This window comes from Haliotis cracherodii, unplaced genomic scaffold, assembly GCF_022045235.1.
Source record: "Haliotis cracherodii isolate W230 unplaced genomic scaffold, xgHalCrac1.p SCAF_32, whole genome shotgun sequence".
Lineage (NCBI taxonomy): Eukaryota > Metazoa > Mollusca > Gastropoda > Lepetellida > Haliotidae > Haliotis > Haliotis cracherodii.
Window position 1 is genome coordinate 2234440 of NW_027266289.1, and position 19889 is coordinate 2254328.

The window sequence follows — 19889 nt, forward strand, 5'->3', positions numbered from 1 at the left end:
TGGATCATCTGCGTACAGTAATACAAATAGTGTGATAATATGTTCGATTCATCATAGAATTCATCTGGTTTCAATTTGACACCCTTACATAAATACTGTACAAGTGCCGCTTCGAGGTCATTTAAAAATATTGCAAACAAGACAGGCGACAGGTTTTCTCCTTGTCTTACTCCAGATTTACATGAAAAGAAACGTGTTGAATTATCATTGCAGGAAACACATGATTTGATACTCTTGTACATATTATAAATAACGTTAAAACAGTTTCCAGATATGTTATTTGGTAATAGTTTTTGCCAAAGTCCTGATCGCCAAACTATAGCAAATTGTTTTTGAAATCTACAAACGCACAAAATATTTTCTTTTCCCCAGCTTTTAATAATTCTCTGAGGTCATATAGAGCAAAAATTTGATCATTGGTAGAATAATCCTTTCTGAAACCTGCCTGAGCTTCCGACAGTATGGAGTTCGTTTCGATGAATGTTTGCAAACAGTTATTTAAAACTACTGTAAACAGTTTAACAAAACAGCTCAGCAGGGTCCTAGGTCTGTAATTTTCGGGGTTTCGTGGGTCAACTTAACCCTTAAAACTGGGTTTGATAGCAAATATATTCATTAATCATATTATCAAGACAAGCAGCTTTGTTATTGGTTAAATTCTGCGCACAGTTTATAATTTCACCTCTTGTTTTTGCTGCATCAAGTATTGTGCTTTCTTCCATGTTTACTTTACGTAGTTAATCAATATCAAAGTCGTCATCTGCCGAAACTTCATCTAAAGTTTTAAAAAAGCTGAATAATGATTCACTATCTGGTAGGTGTTCATCGCCAGACTGCCTTTGCTGACGAAATTTCCAAAATGAACGTGTGTGATCATTTCTTTCAACATTACAAAATTTGTCATGAAGTCTTTTTAAATGCATATTTGTAAATTTATGAATGCAGTTTTTATAATTTTTACCTTGATTAACTAGTCGGGTTTTTTTTATGAATGTTTGAGTAATTTTGAAATATCTCTTGGCCTCAAAGTAATTTTCCAAGGGCGATTTTACAGTGTTTACCAAACCAAATTTTAGAGCGCTTGTTGGATGTTGATTTTCTCTTACTCTTTTTAACAAATCCGAACACTTTGCCAGCAGCAAGAAGAAGCACATCACTTATTTTGTCATTTACGTTTGTTATAACATCGATTTGATTACAATAATCAGCACAAAGTAGCCCAGATTCAATGGATTGTATAACCTCTTCGTCAATGGAATCGACATATTCAGCAGCAAGCGTCCCATTCCATAGTCTAAGGCGGTGGCTTGTGTCGTTCTCTGGCCTTAACGCTTGGGGTGAAACAGGCTTACCGATGTTTTTGCTAGCGTTACAGTGATAGGTGAGTGGATGTCTGAGAACAATGGTTCAAAATCAAGGACTTCGAATTAAATATAAGCGCTCGCTTCAATATAGTCAACCAACCTTACTCCTTCACATGTAACTTTGCCAACTCCTTTGCCATGTCCAACTCGGCCACTGACAATGTATATATTATCGTTTTTACATAAATCAACTAGCTTATAACCATGTGAGGTTGGATAGTCTTTCAACATCATTCACATAATCAACAAAATCGTTAGGGAATATATTTTCGTTGACAGAGAATGTGTTTGTTGTAATGAAATCTGATGAAGTGCGTGTCCTTGTGTAGCCGGGCATGGTATGTTGGTATGAGGCAGTTCTTGGATGATGATGATGTTTATTACTGTGTAGCAGATGGTGGGAGGGAAGCTGGAATGAAGAGTCCTTCCTCCATAAAGAGTTCATGAAGAATATTATAATTTAATTTAAGCCAAAAAGGAAAAAGATTAATTAATATGGATAAGTGGGGAAGCACAAGGTTAAAGCACATGGTTGAAGACCATGTGCTCAATTAATGTAACACAAAATGTGTGAACTGGCAAATATTCAGATATAATTATAAATTAAATAGTAGTGCAATTAATTATATTTTACTTTAATGAAAAGCTGTGATACCCTTTCTATGAATATATTTGTTTCCAAAGCAGGATGGAAAGAGATAAGAGTATTGAAAAGTTTCTCACCTGTAATGAAGAGTGCTCCCTCCATAAAGAGTTCATGCAGAATGCAGGAGGAGGGCAGGTGAGAAGGGAAGTTTAAAGAAGTGGACCAAAGGGCCAATCAGAAGAAAGGTAGCATCTGACAGGTATTAAAGGCAGTCAAGATGCTTCACAGTGACATGAAGTGGTGGACATATCTAAAAATAGATAGAAGGAAGTCCAGGTTAAGCTGGAGAAATCACAGAGGCTGCAAAAGGGTATCAAGGTTGATGTTAGTTGGCTGACATTCAACTGCAGACAAGGACAACATATAATGAACACACAATGAAGTGATGGTGATAATAGATGAACATGTATATATGTATATAATGAATACCAGGGGGTTATAAGTGGATGGTACTTATGTGGCTAACTCATTCAGAGTTAGCACCACCACCCGGCTACACTTGCATTGAAATTCCCAATAATAAAAATACTATTTTAGCAATCTACTGATAACTTACACACGATTTCATTGTGTATTTTTGGAAATTTTTCGCCAGAGTAATATGGCAACCCCTCTGGGGCGATATATGAGATTCCAATATAAACATCTCCATTACCAGATACATTCAACATTTCATGGGAACCGAGAAACCATACAGCACGTTCCGAGGATTTGGCTATTCTATGGAAATGCTGTACGTATTCATGCTTTATGGCCAGCTATACCGCCTGATTTTCTTCCAGTCCTTGTAATTCTGGGTTTTATAAAACATTGCATATCCAGGAATGTCAATACAATCACATTTATCTAGTTTTGTTTCAACAAAACAAAACATTTCATACTTTGTAATAAAATTCGTAAATTCAGGAATAAAAGTAATCTAGATTTCCAACCACACAGTTTAAAATGAGAACCATCACTGTTACGTGATATGAAAGCGTCTGTTGGCGAGGGCTCACACGCAGGTTGCTCTGTTGGTATATCATTATCTGCATGTACACGAATATGGTCACAGTTAGATTCGTTTGCTTTTTTGTTGTTGGATGACACATTATTGTTATGTGTAACATACACATCTCAGTGTTATCTACGCACATTTATCGAGAAATTTATAGTTTCATTTGCATTGACAGTATTAGGCCTATGTTCGTTGTATGCCTGGAGATGTGTAATGTCATGATCCTCTTCGATTCGTAGCGTTTTTTGTTGTTGTCTATCTAGGAAATGTTCAAGAACATTGGCATACGAAGGTCTGAGTGACCACATCGACTGTCTCGAATCTTTAAACGGATTATCACCAGGGTTACACCGTCTATAGTTAATATTCAGTCTCTCAACAGTTAGACTTGCCTTAAGTCCTCTGCGTTTAGCCTCTTTCAGCATAGGGAGAAACTCTCGTCGCCGTTCAACAATTTCAGGTGGGAACTGTTCACTAACAACAAACTTTGTGTCCTTGAGGTTTTTCACACTGGTTAAAACGTTCCATCTCTGATCAGACGTAGAGAACTTAGCCACTATCGTACGGGGTGGTTTTCATTTCGTGGCCTCTTCTATGAACTGTCACAAGGTTAATCTCTGTGTTAGACTTCATCTCCCGCTTAACGAAGTCCTTTCGGCTCTTCACCAATCATCTACGGTGAGCCATGAAACAGGAGATTGTCTCTCATTGATGTCACTTTGAGATCCACTACAACCTCTTTCATATCCCTCTGTTGTTCGTACAGCGAGTCTACGTCGTAATATATATCATCCGCATCCCTACTGATTCTAGCACATTCTGACAAAGTGAAGTCTGTATGCTGTCAGCCGCTTTCGTTCTTTAGTGCTTTCAGATTTAAGTTCTAGGCTTGCTGAGACACAATTCTGGACAAGTAAAGTTTCGTTTTCAATCTTGTGATGGTCTGCTTCAGGATATTTTCCAGCAAGGTGAGTTTACCATCAATCACTGTGAGTTATTCATTAATGTTGTTTATGCGCTGCACCTTCTGCTGAACAAACTGTACCATGCCAGTCGGGTAACGCATCTGATTTAACAATGTCTAGCCTAGTATTATTCGAATCAAATATCATATATCCGGGGAGGTACCAGATTCAAATTCTTCTGTAAAATGATACAATAGCAGGTCTACGTCTGATCTATAACATTCGGCAAGTAGGTGATATACTCCAGTTGACCTATTTCTTTAATACATTCCATAGAATAAATTACATAATAATGTAACTACTATATTTACTTAAATAAAAAGTGTATTTATTTCTTTAACGGGATGGAAAAAGAATACTGAAATAGATCTGCCCTGTGGGGAAGAGTCCTCTCGCCATAAACAGTTCATGCAGTATGCATGTTGAGGGCAGGTGAGAAAGGAAGTTTAAAGAGAGGACCAAAGGGCCAGTCAGAAGACACGTAGCATACACACAAAGACAACAGTTAAGCACTTCTGGAAATATGTAATACTGAAATCTCCCCGTTCGCAACAACTGCAAATTACGTGATGAAATATGTCAAGAAGGGTGTATCGTCGAAATGATAGGACAGTACAATGGCAACTGTGACGTCACAACGTAGCATGATATGCCACACATGCATTTCTATTAAAATGTCACATCTTTTAAGAACGGTTCCGCTTAATAAGTAATTTTGTTAATTTGAGCCTGTATATCTTCATGTGGTAACTCCAGTTATGATGTAAAAGGTTTTGTACTTTAGGTCACGTGGCCTTTAATGCCAAAAAACCTGCCTGATTGTCTGTCTGTCTGTCTTTTAAAATGCCGTATCTGTACACTGCAATTGTGGGTATTTAACTTAATCAGAGGCGCGACAGTTGGGTATTATGGGTATGCATTCGACAGGCATGAGCTACACACGTATAGGACGTCAACTAGGGTAACCAGCAGACTAGTACGAAAACACGAGCAAACGAATGTTCTACGTCATCAACCATTTGCAAAATCTCCTGTCCTGAAACACAACAATCCACTGAAATTGTCAGGAATGATGTCTAGAAGGGCACCAAAACGTCCCTTCCTTGCCGATCATCATTGGAGAATTCGTATAACATGGTGTTTAGTTCAAGACATGGCGAATAAGTCCAATAGGACCTACAACCCCATATGCTGGAGATTCGGTAATGGTTTTGGGTTGCCTGTCACATGATTGTTAGCTGGGTCTTGTCACCATCCAAGGAAACCTCAATGCTGATTGGTATATCTATAAATCCCTGCAACCAGTTGTTGTGGCGCTTTTTGACATTCGCCACCCGACCTGTGAACATGGATGACAATGCTGGGCCACATCGTTCCCGAACAGTAACAGCTCTTCTCCAGAATAATGGTGTGGCGACACTGATGCAGATCAGACGACTTACTGGAGGGATATGGTATGAAGGCTGGTAGCTATCATCCGGGCACGTCGCACGTTTATCCACTATTGGTGATTTGTGTCATGAATGTCATTTTTGGACTGAAAATGACATTTTTATCATGAACCATGATGTGGAATTTTTTTATGTTTTCTTATTGTCAGAGGTGCCTTCTTGCAAACCTCATTCGTATTTATGTTGTTATGTTATCAGGGTTTCAATGCAAATGCTCGTAGGACCAGTCATTGTAAAATATACAGGGGGTGCTTAACTTTTTTCTTTATGTATAAATGTAAAATATAGGGGTGATGGCTAACTCAGTCACTCAGAGTTAGAATACCACCCGGTATACCACACAGAGATGACATAACCAGTATTATGTCCTTTACTGAAATAAGAAACAAATTAGAAATGTCATCCAATTACTCATCCATAATATCTATATCAACAGGGTCGACAAGTTTAGAAAATTATTCTGCTGCAACTGTTCTTCAATAGTTACATGATTTGTAATATTTGTATATTTGCATTCAGTATATTTTTTATACTTTTTACCGACTTTTCTGCCTGCTTCCAAAACTGTTTCCTGGATTCAAGAATGAAACACGTGCCTCATTCGAGACACAATGTACTTCTGAACTCACTCGTGTGACAATAACTGTAACTGTAACACAAATAAAGCATATTTTGACATTCACTTAATTCATTTTATGAAATGACACATAGATTCAGATGCATATGTACAATAAGGTTAGAGAAAGAACATCACATAATATAAACAGAATGAATGGTACAAACATCACAGTAACTGTTCACAGTAAAGGGTTTTAGTTTGTCATTTTAACCCAACAAGGTGGGGGGCAGCATCCCCGTATTGAAGACCTGGTAGGATGCCCTCTTTCAGTCGCTCGTCCAGCTGCGGTATTTTTCTTCTTGGCTCTGAGTAAACCATCTGCGGCCAGTTGAAGGATCAATGACAACCTTCCATTCAAGGCCTTTCGACATCTCACCATCAAGTGCACACTGATCCGCTAACATACCCACACGTGGTAACTCTACAATTAAGATAAAATTGTATAAATACATTTAGATTATGTGAAAACCTGCAAACAAAGGACAGTTAAATAAATATACTTATTACAGAAAAGTGTTATTTATATTTTCGCATTTGCGCTCTATTGTGAAATAGAATACATTCAGTTTAAGAACTTACTGTTTAGTTCTCCTTGGAAGATTGTCGGTACTAGTCGATGGTCTCCTTCATAGCGACAAGGAACGTTTCGACGACGATATTACTATCAGCAGGAAGATGATGGATGTTTCTGTAGCTGCTGATGAGGTGTTGATAGTTGTTGGACAACCAACCTTACAACACTTCCAGTAAACAGTGCCCCGCCTTCTTGACCTCTACATGTTCAACCTCTCTACTTTATACCTTGTATTGCAAGACGAAGGGCTCTGCTCAAGTCTTCTTGCGAATACACCTATGTCCTTATATGTTCTATATGAAACTGGAATACCCTGCATATTTTAACGGTATATTCAGTAAAACACATAGTTTACTGATATATAACTGTTGGCAGGTGAACACAGTTTCCCTACGCTCAATTGACGTGTCTTGACGGGAGCATTCCGCTCACCCTAGGTTAAAATCACCAATAAAAAAATTTACAGATTGTAAATTTGAATTCATCGGACTGTCAGTTAATCCTCGATTGCCAAATTCATTTTAATTTTAGGACCGGTCGTCTAATTCTCCATCCACACACACACACACACACACGCACGCACGCACGCACGCACGCACGCACGCACGCACGCACGCACGCACGCACGCACGCACGCACGCACGCACGCACGCACGCACGCACACACACACACACACACACACACACACACACACACACACACACACACACACACACACACACACACACACACAAACGCCACTAACACACCCACACCACACAGCTACCAGTGTCACCACTGCTACCCTGCTACTACTACTACTACTACTACTACTACTACTACTACTACTACTTCTACTTCTACTACTACTTCTACTACTACTATTACTGCTACTACTATTACAACTACTACAACCACTTCTACTTCTACTTCCGCTACCACTATCACAGCTACTACTACTACTTCTACTACTACTACTACTACTACTACTGCTACTACTACTATGAGTTTTATCTTGCAAAAGTTAGACTTTGCTCATCAAGTTTTATATTTATCATATTTATTTATATTCATCATATTTACATCAACACCGTCGGTTAACATACACATCACTGATTCGTCTATGACAATCGCACAATGGCGGACTGTGGCCAGATCAGTGTGGTGGAGTTTCTTATCCATGTAAAGACACAGTGTAATGCGTGACTCTAACAGTTCAACAACATCAGCAGGAAAATGAAAACAGAGTAAGAGCATAGCCTGCTCCAGTCAAAAATGCCTTTTAAGGGCAATGTTTACAAAAAAAGATTTCCTCAAACATATTTGAAATTCGTTGGCTGGTTTCTGTTTCGCCCCTTGCCCTGTGGTCTGTAGTCAAACAGTTTGATTTGTTGGCGATGCGTGAACACTTACACATCGTCGTGACCACCACAGCACTGTGTAAACATTTCTTCTCGAGTGGTATGTATTTAAGTTTCATGTCTGTCAAACCCAAACCTAAACTGTAGGTCTTACCTCAGTATTAAGCTTTAATGTCGAAATTAATACAAAGTAAACTGTTGAAGGTCTATATCTATGGTATAAAGATTATGAAAAGCAAGGTGTTTGAATCTTTAGTGGACTCTTCAGACTAACATATTATCTAACACGGACATATTCAAGCTCTTGATTCTCAATCTAATTATCCTTCTTTTCTTTCACGTGATAGAATATAATATGATTTTGTAGATACCTAGAATCTGACAGTGTGTATTAAATGCATTCCTTGATCGATAGTTCTTTTGTTACAAACCAATGTGATCATAGGTACAGTTAATATTTATCTACAGAGGTTCGAGGCAGTTTCTCAAAAACAAAGCAAATGCCATCTGAGGTTTACTGAGAGGACAATACATGACCCCCTCATTCATAACATCTATATAACTTTTGGACAAGAAGTAGGCATCCCCAAAGGCACCATTTGTGCTCCTCTTTTTCTGATCTGTTTCTTTATGCATATGTATCGGAATTTCTGTCAAAACAAGGTATCAAAACAAAAAGTTTAACAAAGCTTCGGGTACATGCATGGTCTGATATCATTCATTGACCATCAAGTAGTCCAATAATCAACTGTCCCTTCATGTCGAGCAATATTCCTGTGGTGCCAGTCTTTGTTGTTTACATTTCACAACTTTTGAGATACACTCAAGCAGGATACGCCCACCTTTTCGCGAACACCTGGTGGCATCACTATTTGATCGTGATCCATAAGCATATGCTCATGACAATCAAATCTATTTCGGGCTGAGGTTTCTTATGAGTATTGAAAGCGTTTTGTCACTTTATTCAAATAAATATTTCCGTTCATGTCGATCGGGTCATCATTAGATCATGGACTTGTCAGAATAGAAGATTTTAAGATATCAGAGTAAAATTGTTAGTGTCACAAAAAGAATAATAATCAATACAAATATTTGAACATATTTAATTTCTGAGGTGTTACACTAATCTTCTAGAAATATGTTTTGCTGATGCGCACAAACACAATCATTCTTAGAGATTTAGGCAGAAATGGCATTTTCCATATCTTCACCGTGAAGGCCATTCTACAAATGAATCAAATTTCCAGTATTAATAAAACTCATTATCCGCTCCTGTGCGACTTCATAGGCCGACTGCTGAGGAGTGTATTGAAACTTAACAATTGACAGACGACAGACAACGCATGATGCCACTAGGTCGCTATGACTGTTGTTATAGCCCCTTAATCCCTTGCACCAGACAGGGTAACAACAAGTACCATCTCTTTACGTCTTTCGGTATGATGCAGCCGGGAATCGAACCCCGGACTTTCCACTCTCTACGACCAGACCACGGAGGGGGTCTCGATAATTGGGGTGTCATCTACTGTTTAAATCTTTACACGTAAGGTCTTGCTATATTTGTTTCAGGATAACTGTTCGTTATTTTAACAATGCCCATGCAGCCATGAGATGTCTTCTTCCTTGTCGAGAGAATACAAGTTAGGCATCTTAAGTGAAGTTAGCAGTTAGACCATACAGCTTGTGTACTAGTTCTACAAAATACACTATTTATAGTAAATACTGCGAAACCATCCAATGGATTGGGCACAAGTGACACACTTACGAGGCACTCGTTTACTGTCATCTATTTCATTTCAGGATAACGATGACAGTGTGGCTGATTCTGTGTCTTGCATATTTGATAATTTCTGCACAAGGTAAGACAAAAAAAATTCTGTATTCTGCCTCCAACTTGTCACTCGAAGCCATATGTGTACAGTGAACGGTATTGCTACACCTGTTTACAGTGAACGGTACTGCTATACCTGTGTACAGCGAATGGTATTGCTACACCTGTGTACAGTGAATGGTATTGCTACACCTGTGTACAGTGAACGGTATTGCTACACCTGTGAGTGGTATGGCTACACCTATGTGCAGTGAATAGTATTGCTACACCTGTGTAGAGTGAATTGGATTGCTACACCTGTGTACAATGAATGGTTTTGCTACATCAGTGTACAGTGAATGGTATTGCTACACCTGTGTACAGTGAATGGTATTGCTACACCTGTGTAGAGTGAATTGGATTGCTACACCTGTGTACAATGAATGGTGTTGCTACATCTGTGTACAGTGAATGTTATTTCTACACTTGTGTACAGTGAATGGCACTGTTACACCTGTGTACACTTAATGGTATTGCTACACCTATGTACGGTGAAAAGTAGTTCAAGACCTGTGTACAGTGAATGGCATTACTACACCTGTGTACAATGAATGGTATTGCTACACCTGTGGACAGTGAACGGAATTCCTGCACCTGTGTACAGTGAACGGTATTGCTACACCTTTACACAGTGAACAGTATTGCTACACCTCTGTACAGTTTATGGTATTGCTACATCTCGGTACAGTGAATGCTATTGTTACACCTGTGTACACTGAATGGTATTGCTACATCTGTGTACAGTGAATGGTATTGCTACAACTGTGTACAGCGAATGGTATTGCTACACCTGTGTACATTGAATGGTTGTTAAACACCTGTGTACAGTAAATGGTATTACTACACCTGTGTACAGTAAACGGTATTACTACACCTCTGTACAGTTTATGGTATTGCTACATCTCGGTACAGTGAATGCTATTGTTACACCAGTGTACACTGAATGGTATTGCTACATCTGTGTACACGGAATGGTGTTGCCACAATTGTGTAAAGTGAATGGTATTGCTACAACTGTGGAGAGTGAATGGTAGAGTTACACCTGTATACAGTGAATGGTATTGCTATAACTGTGTACAATGAATGATATTGTTACACCTGTGTACATTTTACGGTATTGCTAAACCTCTGTACAGTTTATGGTATTGCTACACCTGCTTACACTGAATGGTATTGCTACAACTGTGTACAGTGAATGGCATTGTTACACCTATGTACAGTGAATGGTATTGCTACACCTGTGTACAGTGACTAATATTGCTACACTTGTGTTCATTTTACGGTATTGCTACACCTGTATACAGTTCATGGATTTGCTACACCTGTGTATAGTGAATGGTGTTGCTACACCTGTGTACACTGAATGGTATTGCTACAACTGTGTACAGTGAATGGTATTGTTACACCTGTTTACAGTGAATGGTATTGCTATAACTGTGTACAGTGAATGATATTGTTACACCTGTGTACATTTTACGGTATTTCTAAACCTTTGTACAGTTTATGGTATTGCTACACCTGTGTACACTGAATGGTATTGCTACACCTGTGTACATCTGTGCACATATGTATTGCTACACTTATGTACGGTGAATGGTAGTTCAACACCTTTGTACAGTGAATGGTTTTACTAGAGCTGTTTACAAAGAATTGTATTGCTACACCTGTGTACAGTGAATGGTAATGCTACACCTGTGTACATTGAACTGTATTGCTACACCTGTCTACAATGAAGGGTATCGCTATACCTATATACATTTAATGGTATTGCTACATTCGAGTACACTGAATGGTATTGGTACACCTGTAAACAGTGAATGTTATTGCTACACCTGTATACAGTGACTGGTTTTGCTACATTCGTGTACTCTGAATGGTATTGTTACACCTGTGTACAGTGAATGGGTTTCCTCAACCTGTGTACAGTGAATGGTATTGCTAAATTTGTGCACACTGAATGGTATTGCTACACCTGTGAACAGTGAACGGTATTGCTACACCTGTATGCAGTGAATGGTAATGCCACACCTGTGTACAGTGAATGGTAATGCTACACCTGTGTACAGTGAATGATATTGCTACATTCGTGTACACTGAATGGTATTACTACACCTGTGTACAGTGAATGGTATTGCTACACCTGTGTACAGTGAATGGTATTACTATATCCGTGTACAGTGAATGGCATTGTTACACCTGTGTACACTGAATGGTATTGCTTCACCTGTATACAGTGACTTGTATTTCTCCACCTGTATACAGTGAATGGTTTTGCTACACCTGTGTATAGTGAATGGTGTTGCTACACCTGTATACAGTAAATGATATTTCTACATCTGTGTACAGTGAATGGTATTGCTACACATGTGTACAGTGAATGGTAGTTCAACACCTGTGTACACTGAATGGCAGTTTAACACCTGTGTACACTGAATGGTAGTTCAACACCTGTGTACAGTGAATGGTATTGCTACACCTGTGTAGAATGAATTGGATTGCTACACCTGTGTACAGGGAATGGCACTGTTACACCTGTGTACACTTAATGGTATTGCTACACCTGTGTACAGTGAATGGTTGTTAAACATCTGTGTACAGTGAATGGTATTACTACACCTGTGTACAGTGAATGGTATTGCTACACCTATGTACGGTGAATGATAGTTCAACACCTGTGTAGAATGAATGGTATTGTTACACCTGTAAACAGTGAATGGTATTGCTACACCTGTGTACACTGACTAATATTGCTACACCTGTGTTCATTTTACGGTATTGCTACACCTGTGTACAGTTGATGGTTTTGCTACACCTGTGTACACTGAATGGTATTTTTACACAAGTGTAAAGCGAATGGTTTTACTACACGTGTGTACAATTAATGGTATTTTTACACATATGTACAGTCAATGGTATTGCTACACCTGTGTACAGTGAATGGTATTGCTACACCTGTGTACAGCGAATCGTGGTGCTACACCCCTGTACAGTGAATGGTATTGTTACACCTGTGTACAGTGAATGATATTGCAACACTCGCTATAGTGAATATATTTGCTACACCTGTGTACACTGAATGGTATTGCTACACCTATTTACGGTGAATGATAGTTCAACACCTGTGTAGAATGAATGGTATTGTTACACCTGTATACAGTGAATGGTATTGCTCTAACTGTGTACAGTGAATGGTATTGTTACACCTGTAAACAGTGAATGGTACTGCTACACCTGTAAACAGTGAATGGTATTGCTACACCTGTGTACAGTGACTAATATTGCTACACCTGTATACAGTGAACGGTATTGCTACACCTTTACACAGTGAACGGTATTGCTACACCTGTGTACAGTAAATGGTATTGCTACAACTGTGTACAGCGAATGGTTTTGCTACACCTGTGTACAGTGAATGGTATTACTACACCTGTGTACAGTGAATGGTATTGCTACAACTTTGTACAGCGAATGGTGTTGCTACACCTGTGTACGATGAATGATAGTTCAACACCTGTGTAGAATGAATGGTATTGTTTCACGTGTATACAGTGAATGGTATTGCTCTAACTGTGTACAGTGAATGGTATTGTTACACCTGTAAACAGTGAATGGTATTGCTACACCTGTGTACAGTGAGTAATATTGCTACACCTGTGTTTATTTTACGGTATTGCTACACCTGTGTACACTGAATGGTGTTGCCACAATTGTGTAAAGAGGATGGTATTGTCACAACTGTGTAGAGTGAATGGTATTGTTACACCTGTATACAGTGAATGGTATTGCTATAACTGTGTACATTGAATTATATTGTTACACCTGTGTACATTTTATGGTATTGCTACACCTCTGTACAGTTTATGGTATTGCTACACCTGTGTACACTGAATGTTATTGCTACAACTGTGTACAGTGAATGGTATTGCTACACCTGTGTAAAGTGAATGGTGTTGCTGCACCTGTGTACAGTGAACGGAATTGCTACACCTGTGTACAGTGACTAATACTGCTACACCTGTGTACATTTTACGATATTGCTACACCTCTGTACAGTTTATGGTATTGCTACACCTCTGTACACTGAATGGTATTGCTACACCTGTGTATAGTGAATGATATTGCTACATCTGTGTACATAGGTATTGCTACACCTATGTACGGTGAATGTTAGTTCAACACCTTTGTACAGTGAATGGTTTTACTACAGCTGTTTACAAAGAATTGTATTGCTACACCTCTGTACAGTGAATGGTATTGCTACACCTGTGTACAGTGAATGGTATTGTTACACCTGTATACAGTGAACGGAATTGCTACACCTGTGTACAGTGACTAATACTGCTACACCTGTGTACATTTTACGATATTGCTACACCTCTGTACAGTTTATGGTATTGCTACACCTCTGTACACTGAATGGTATTGCTACACCTGTGTATAGTGAATGATATTGCTACATCTGTGTACATAGGTATTGCTACACCTATGTACCGTGAATGGTAGTTCAACACCTTTGTACAGTGAATGGTTTTACTACAGCTGTTTACAAAGAATTGTATTGCTACACCTCTGTACAGTGAATGGTATTGCTACACCTGTGTACAGTGAATGGTATTGGTACACCTGTATACATTGAATGGTATTGCTACACCTGCATAAAGCAAATGGTATTGCTACACCTGTGAACGGTGAATGGTATTGTTAAACCTGTATATAGTGAATGGTATTGCTACACCTGTGTACAGTGAATGGTATTGTTACACCTGTGTACAATGAATGGTAGTTTAACACCTGTGTACAGTGAATGGTATTGCTACTACTGTGAACAGTGAATGGCATTTCTAATCATGCGTACACTGAATGGTATTGCTACACCTATGAACAGTGAATGGTATGGCTACAACTGTATAGAATGAATGGTATGGCTACACCTGTGTACAGTGATTGGTATTGCTACACCTGTGTACAGTGAACAGTATTACAAAACCTGTCTATAGTGAATGGTATTTCTGCACCTGTGTACAGTAAATGGTAGTTAAACACCAGTGTACAGAGAATGATATTGCTACACCTTTTTAGAGTGAATGGTATTGCTACAACTGTGAACAGTGAACGTCATTTCTAATCCTGCGTACAATGAATGGTATTGCTACACCTGTGTACAGTGAACGGTATTGCTAAACCTGTGTACAAGGAATGGTATTGCTAAACCTGTGTACAGTGAATGGTATTGCTACATATTTGTTTAGTGAATGGTTGCTACACCTGTGTACAGTGAATGGTAGTTCAACACCTGTGTACACTGAATGGGAGTTTAACACCTGTGTAAAGTGAATTGTATTGCTACACCTGTGAAGAGTGAATGGTATTCTAAACCTGTGTACAATAAATGGTATTACTACACCTGTGAACAGTGAACGGTATTGCTACACCTGCATGCAGTGAATGGTAATGCCACTCCTGTGTACAGTGAATGGTAATGCTACACCTGTGTACAGTAGTAGTATAGGTAATTGGGGTTCTGGACCACTTCCACTGGAGCCAGATTCATATACCTATACTGCTACTACAGGTGGAATTTTTTATGCCAAAATGATTATGCGATTTAACGATAGTCATGAGATGTATTAAACGAAACATCAGTATCAATTAATAATGAATAAAATTTACTATAGCCCACGAGGATATTGGAAAGGTATAGGAGGAATAAAAAAATTAGCCACCGTGGCTAAGGTATCTAAAGATGTGGCCAAGGATTGGTTAAAGAAACAAGCGTTGTGGCAAATATATTTACCGGCACCACGTTATATACCTAGGAAGAAGTTTGATATTTCTACAACGAATGAAGTTCATCAGGCTGACCTCTTGTTTCTTCCCCACGATAAGGTAAAACGCAAAACGTATAAATACGCTTTAACAGTAGTGGATGTGGCTAGTCGATACAAAGAGGCTGAGCCATTAACCTCGAAAGTTTCAACAGAAGTAGCTAATGCACTGAGCCGCATATATAAACGCGGACCACTAAAATGGCCTAAGCTATTTCAAGTAGATCCCGGTCGCGAGTTTATGGGATCGATAACTAAACTGTTAACAAAGCACAACGTCAAAATCGTCCGTGGTGAAAGAGAGGCCCACCGTAGTCAAGCTATCGTTGAAAGATTTAACCGGACTCTAGCGGAAAGTTTGTTTGGCTATAAGTATGGGATCGAAATGAAATCCGAGTGATTGAGATCAACCGAATGGGTGACACGATTATCAGCCGTTGTATCAGCGCTGAAAAATGAAGTAACGAGATTAATAGGGAAGAAACCATCCGATGCAATTAAAATGAAATCCGTGACTTCCGAATCTTCAGCACCGAGGAGAGGCAAAGAACTAAAACTTCCGGATAGAGTAAGGGTAAGATATTTATACCAGCCCGGTGAACTCGAAGGAGGCCTACGTCGCGCAACCGATCCCATATGGTCCCTTAAGACGTATAACATTAGTCGACTGGTTACGAAAGAAGGAGAGCCTATTCTTTATTATCTTCAAGATGGACCGGGTAGGGCATTTGTACAAGAAGAGTTGTTCATAGTTCCCGATGGTACGGTATTACCACCATAACCATAAGCATAGGTAGTTACGCCATTATTATCAATCCATCTCTTTGTATCTAAGGGGGATAATGATATCTTGTTCATTCTTAATCCATATATCCTATGATCGTAACTTCTTGAAGAGTTCATCTCGTGTTTGAACGTTCTACCGTTGAATAATGATTCTTTATACTGTTCGTGTTTGATATGCTTTTTTACAACATACTTCTTAACACCCTTGGCTTTTCTTATCTTTCCATTATCGGACCTTTTTATAGAATACATCTTAGGTCTTAATCCGACATACTCCGCTATAGGAGTCCCAGCACATTCATCCTTCATCTTACCTAACACCTTTTTATTTACTACGCTGTGCAGTGGATTATCTTTTGGGTAATCGCTCGTGTCGTACATATCTATTTTTTTCTGCCATATCTTTATACACATCCTCGGTTTGTATTTCCATCAACAAAGAATCTGTGTCGGTATATAGTACCTCGCATCTATCGCCGTATTGCTTCTTAAGTTCGTTGTAATAAAAGTCATACATTAAGTGTTTTGACAAGTCGAGAATACTCATACCGACGTACACCGGTCTGTTGAATTTTATATTACTTTTCTGCATATGCAACGCGGCTAAGTCGTTATCGAATATCTTACTTCTGTTAAAAGCCGGACTGGCTATAAGTTTCCTGAGTCTTTCTTCCTCATTAGATCTGACTAATTTAACATCAACACGCTTCCTTAGATTTTCCATAGTTTTACCAAATACCGAGTTATTCATGAGCTTATATAGATTCTTTTCGAAATCGCTGGTGGCTATCTTTCTTAAATCTGTGTTCAACCTTATATAGGGCTCCATCCAAGTGCTTTGATCAAACTTTAGAACTCTGTGTATTTTCTTAAGTTTCATACCTAACGATAGATATAACTGGAGATTTCTGTAGTGAACTATATATTTTGTCTTATCCATCAAATTTGGTACGAGTTTTTCTACGTTAGCTAACCTACTATTACCCATCAAGGACCGTTGATATTCCGACATCCAATCTTTATTAACCATTAATTTTTCGGGAGCTAGCGGATAACTGTTATGGTCTTTATGTAAGGAATTTGGATATTCCAAGTCAACTTCTAGTATGTACCCTTTATTCTCATCATTATTATTGATATCATTCACATTGGCCCATTCAAAACCACCAGTGGGTAAAGGTTGACTCATAGCCCATCCGTACAAATTGTTAGCGTCGAGATATGATATATGCGTGTCAGGTTTACTCGGATCGTATCCTTCCACTAATTTATTATTAGCCTTAGAATACCTTTTTGCTGCCATCGATATACCACCTCTTAATTCTTTCTCAATAAACAAGTGCATATCATAATCTGTGAGTAGTTTTAGTTCTACCCCGGTCTTCTTCAACAATGCATCCCATGATAGTCTGGGACTGGAATAGTACCATGCCTGGTCCAAGCCGTATTGTTTTAAACACGTCTTTCTAAATATCTCGAATATATCGGCGAGTAACAGTACATCGGTTTTTAAGTACAGATCGTGATAATCGCCTAAATTCTTACAACCTAATTTATCCCAGACCATCAGAGCGTGTTCATAATCGGCATCTGTTATTCTAGATTCCGTTCGACGGGTGGTAATTCAGTTTCTTCGAATCTAGACCAATCATCCATATATTCGTAAGGATATACACCTTTTCTCAGCAACAAATGACGAGTTATCTTATCGGTATATTTATTTGTTATCGCGAAGTCATTGGGATTGTTCGCATTAGCTAAATTGTCCAGGGAAGATAACAGAAACTGTACGGAGTCTATGAATCTAAGCCTATTACTTTGCTTTATTCTAGATTTCCCATCCTTGTCCCTATAATATATAGGTTTAGTCAACGAGAACGATATGTATTTTTCCATATTATTAGGAATGCACGTTAAACCGCCGTCGGTCTTTGAGATAGCTTGCATAATGAGATGTGAATCGTATCCTCTAAGGTTATGAAACACAACGGGGATGGGTATTGTTTGAGCATTCATTTTTAGTTTCAAGTTACAGTCGTTATGAGCGGCTCCCCGATAATTACCCGTGACGTGACAATGATCTCTTACGGAATCCCCATCCAGAGGTTTATTACAAACGTGACAACTCGTTGACTTCTTGTGGGCCCTCCAATCATCTATCGTCATACGCATGGGTTTCTTACACGATAATTTTTCCCTGATTATTCTCTCTTCATTTTGTAAATATTCTAGGAACTTTCCTGCTGCATCGGGACCTCTGTAAATCACGGGAGTGTTTGTTTTCCCATCATACCTTACAACTATATATCCAAACCCACAAGGAATATGTTCTTGAGTTTTGTACGTACTTTGATTATTATCTTGGTTGGTATTTTCTATGGGTTTGATAAGCGCTTCGAAGTCAGCGTACGGTACTGGCATTTGATTACAATAATGTTCAAATTTTAATATATTTTTTCCCTCTTTAGGCATATCGATCCTGATAGCATTCTGTCCAACACCTCTACAATCTTCTTTATGCGCTTCTAATAGATCTTGTCTACTGTACCCATGCAGGCATCTTTCGCAGGAAATATTTCTTTTCCTTATGTTTTGTTTGATCGTATAGCACCCTGTTTAAACTCTTTATCCACGTATAATGATATTTACCATCTTTTTCGATCAGAAATGAATTGATTCTGGGAATATGTTCTGGAGCGGAGCTTATCCTGCGTACAACAATTCCTTTAGAATGTCCGAAAACATTTATAGCTAAATTATTTTGCTTTTCCACCTTATCAATTTGTGATATTAGTGTAGGTTCGTCTATACCATCGAAGTTGAGTCCATCATTTTGGGGATAGCTAGAAGGTCTATTCGGATGCTTGTCTACGGGGAACAATGCAGATCTTATCATCATTCTTAAACAGTCATCGGATTTATTTTTTACATTAATTATGGCTTTCTTCTTCTTATAATACGGGGGTAAATCTATATAAGATCCACCTTTGAAAGGCATATAATTCGCTATATCTAAATATAAACTATCGATTTTATCCACACCCCAACCCGAACCTCTATTAGTCCAGCGTTCTAAAGTTTCCTGTATCCTCTGAATTGATGTATCTAATGATGCGTTTATAGTATCGGATTCGGTTATAACTTCTTGATTGCTACGGAAATATGGTTCGGTATATTCGACGCTATCGTCTGTGTTACTTTTACTCAATGACATTTTAATCGTCAGCTGGTATTTTATACTATGTAAATCATCTAACTCCTCGTTAATTTTACTCGATATGATGGGCTTAATATCGTTAACATCCATGTTGGAATGAATATCCATCTTCCAACCTCTTAGATATTTACCAACGCCGGCGGATGTGGGTACAAATATTAATTCTTGTTGTTGTTGATTATTATCAATATCAACATCATCATTATCGATATCATTATCATCATTATTATTATC

General features: G+C 38.6%; 1 protein-coding gene across 1 annotated transcript in view; it reads left to right on the forward strand.

Annotated features, from left to right (window-relative positions):
* The first annotated feature begins 2052 nt into the window (after positions 1-2052).
* LOC139477260 (multiple epidermal growth factor-like domains protein 10) overlaps positions 2053-19889 on the forward strand; it is a 42753-nt gene continuing 24916 nt past the window's right edge. The window contains exons 1-2 of the mRNA XM_071259811.1: positions 2053-2145; positions 3960-3975. Coding sequence (XP_071115912.1) covers positions 2053-2145; positions 3960-3975 — 109 coding nt within the window. The remainder of the gene's footprint in view (positions 2146-3959; positions 3976-19889) is intronic.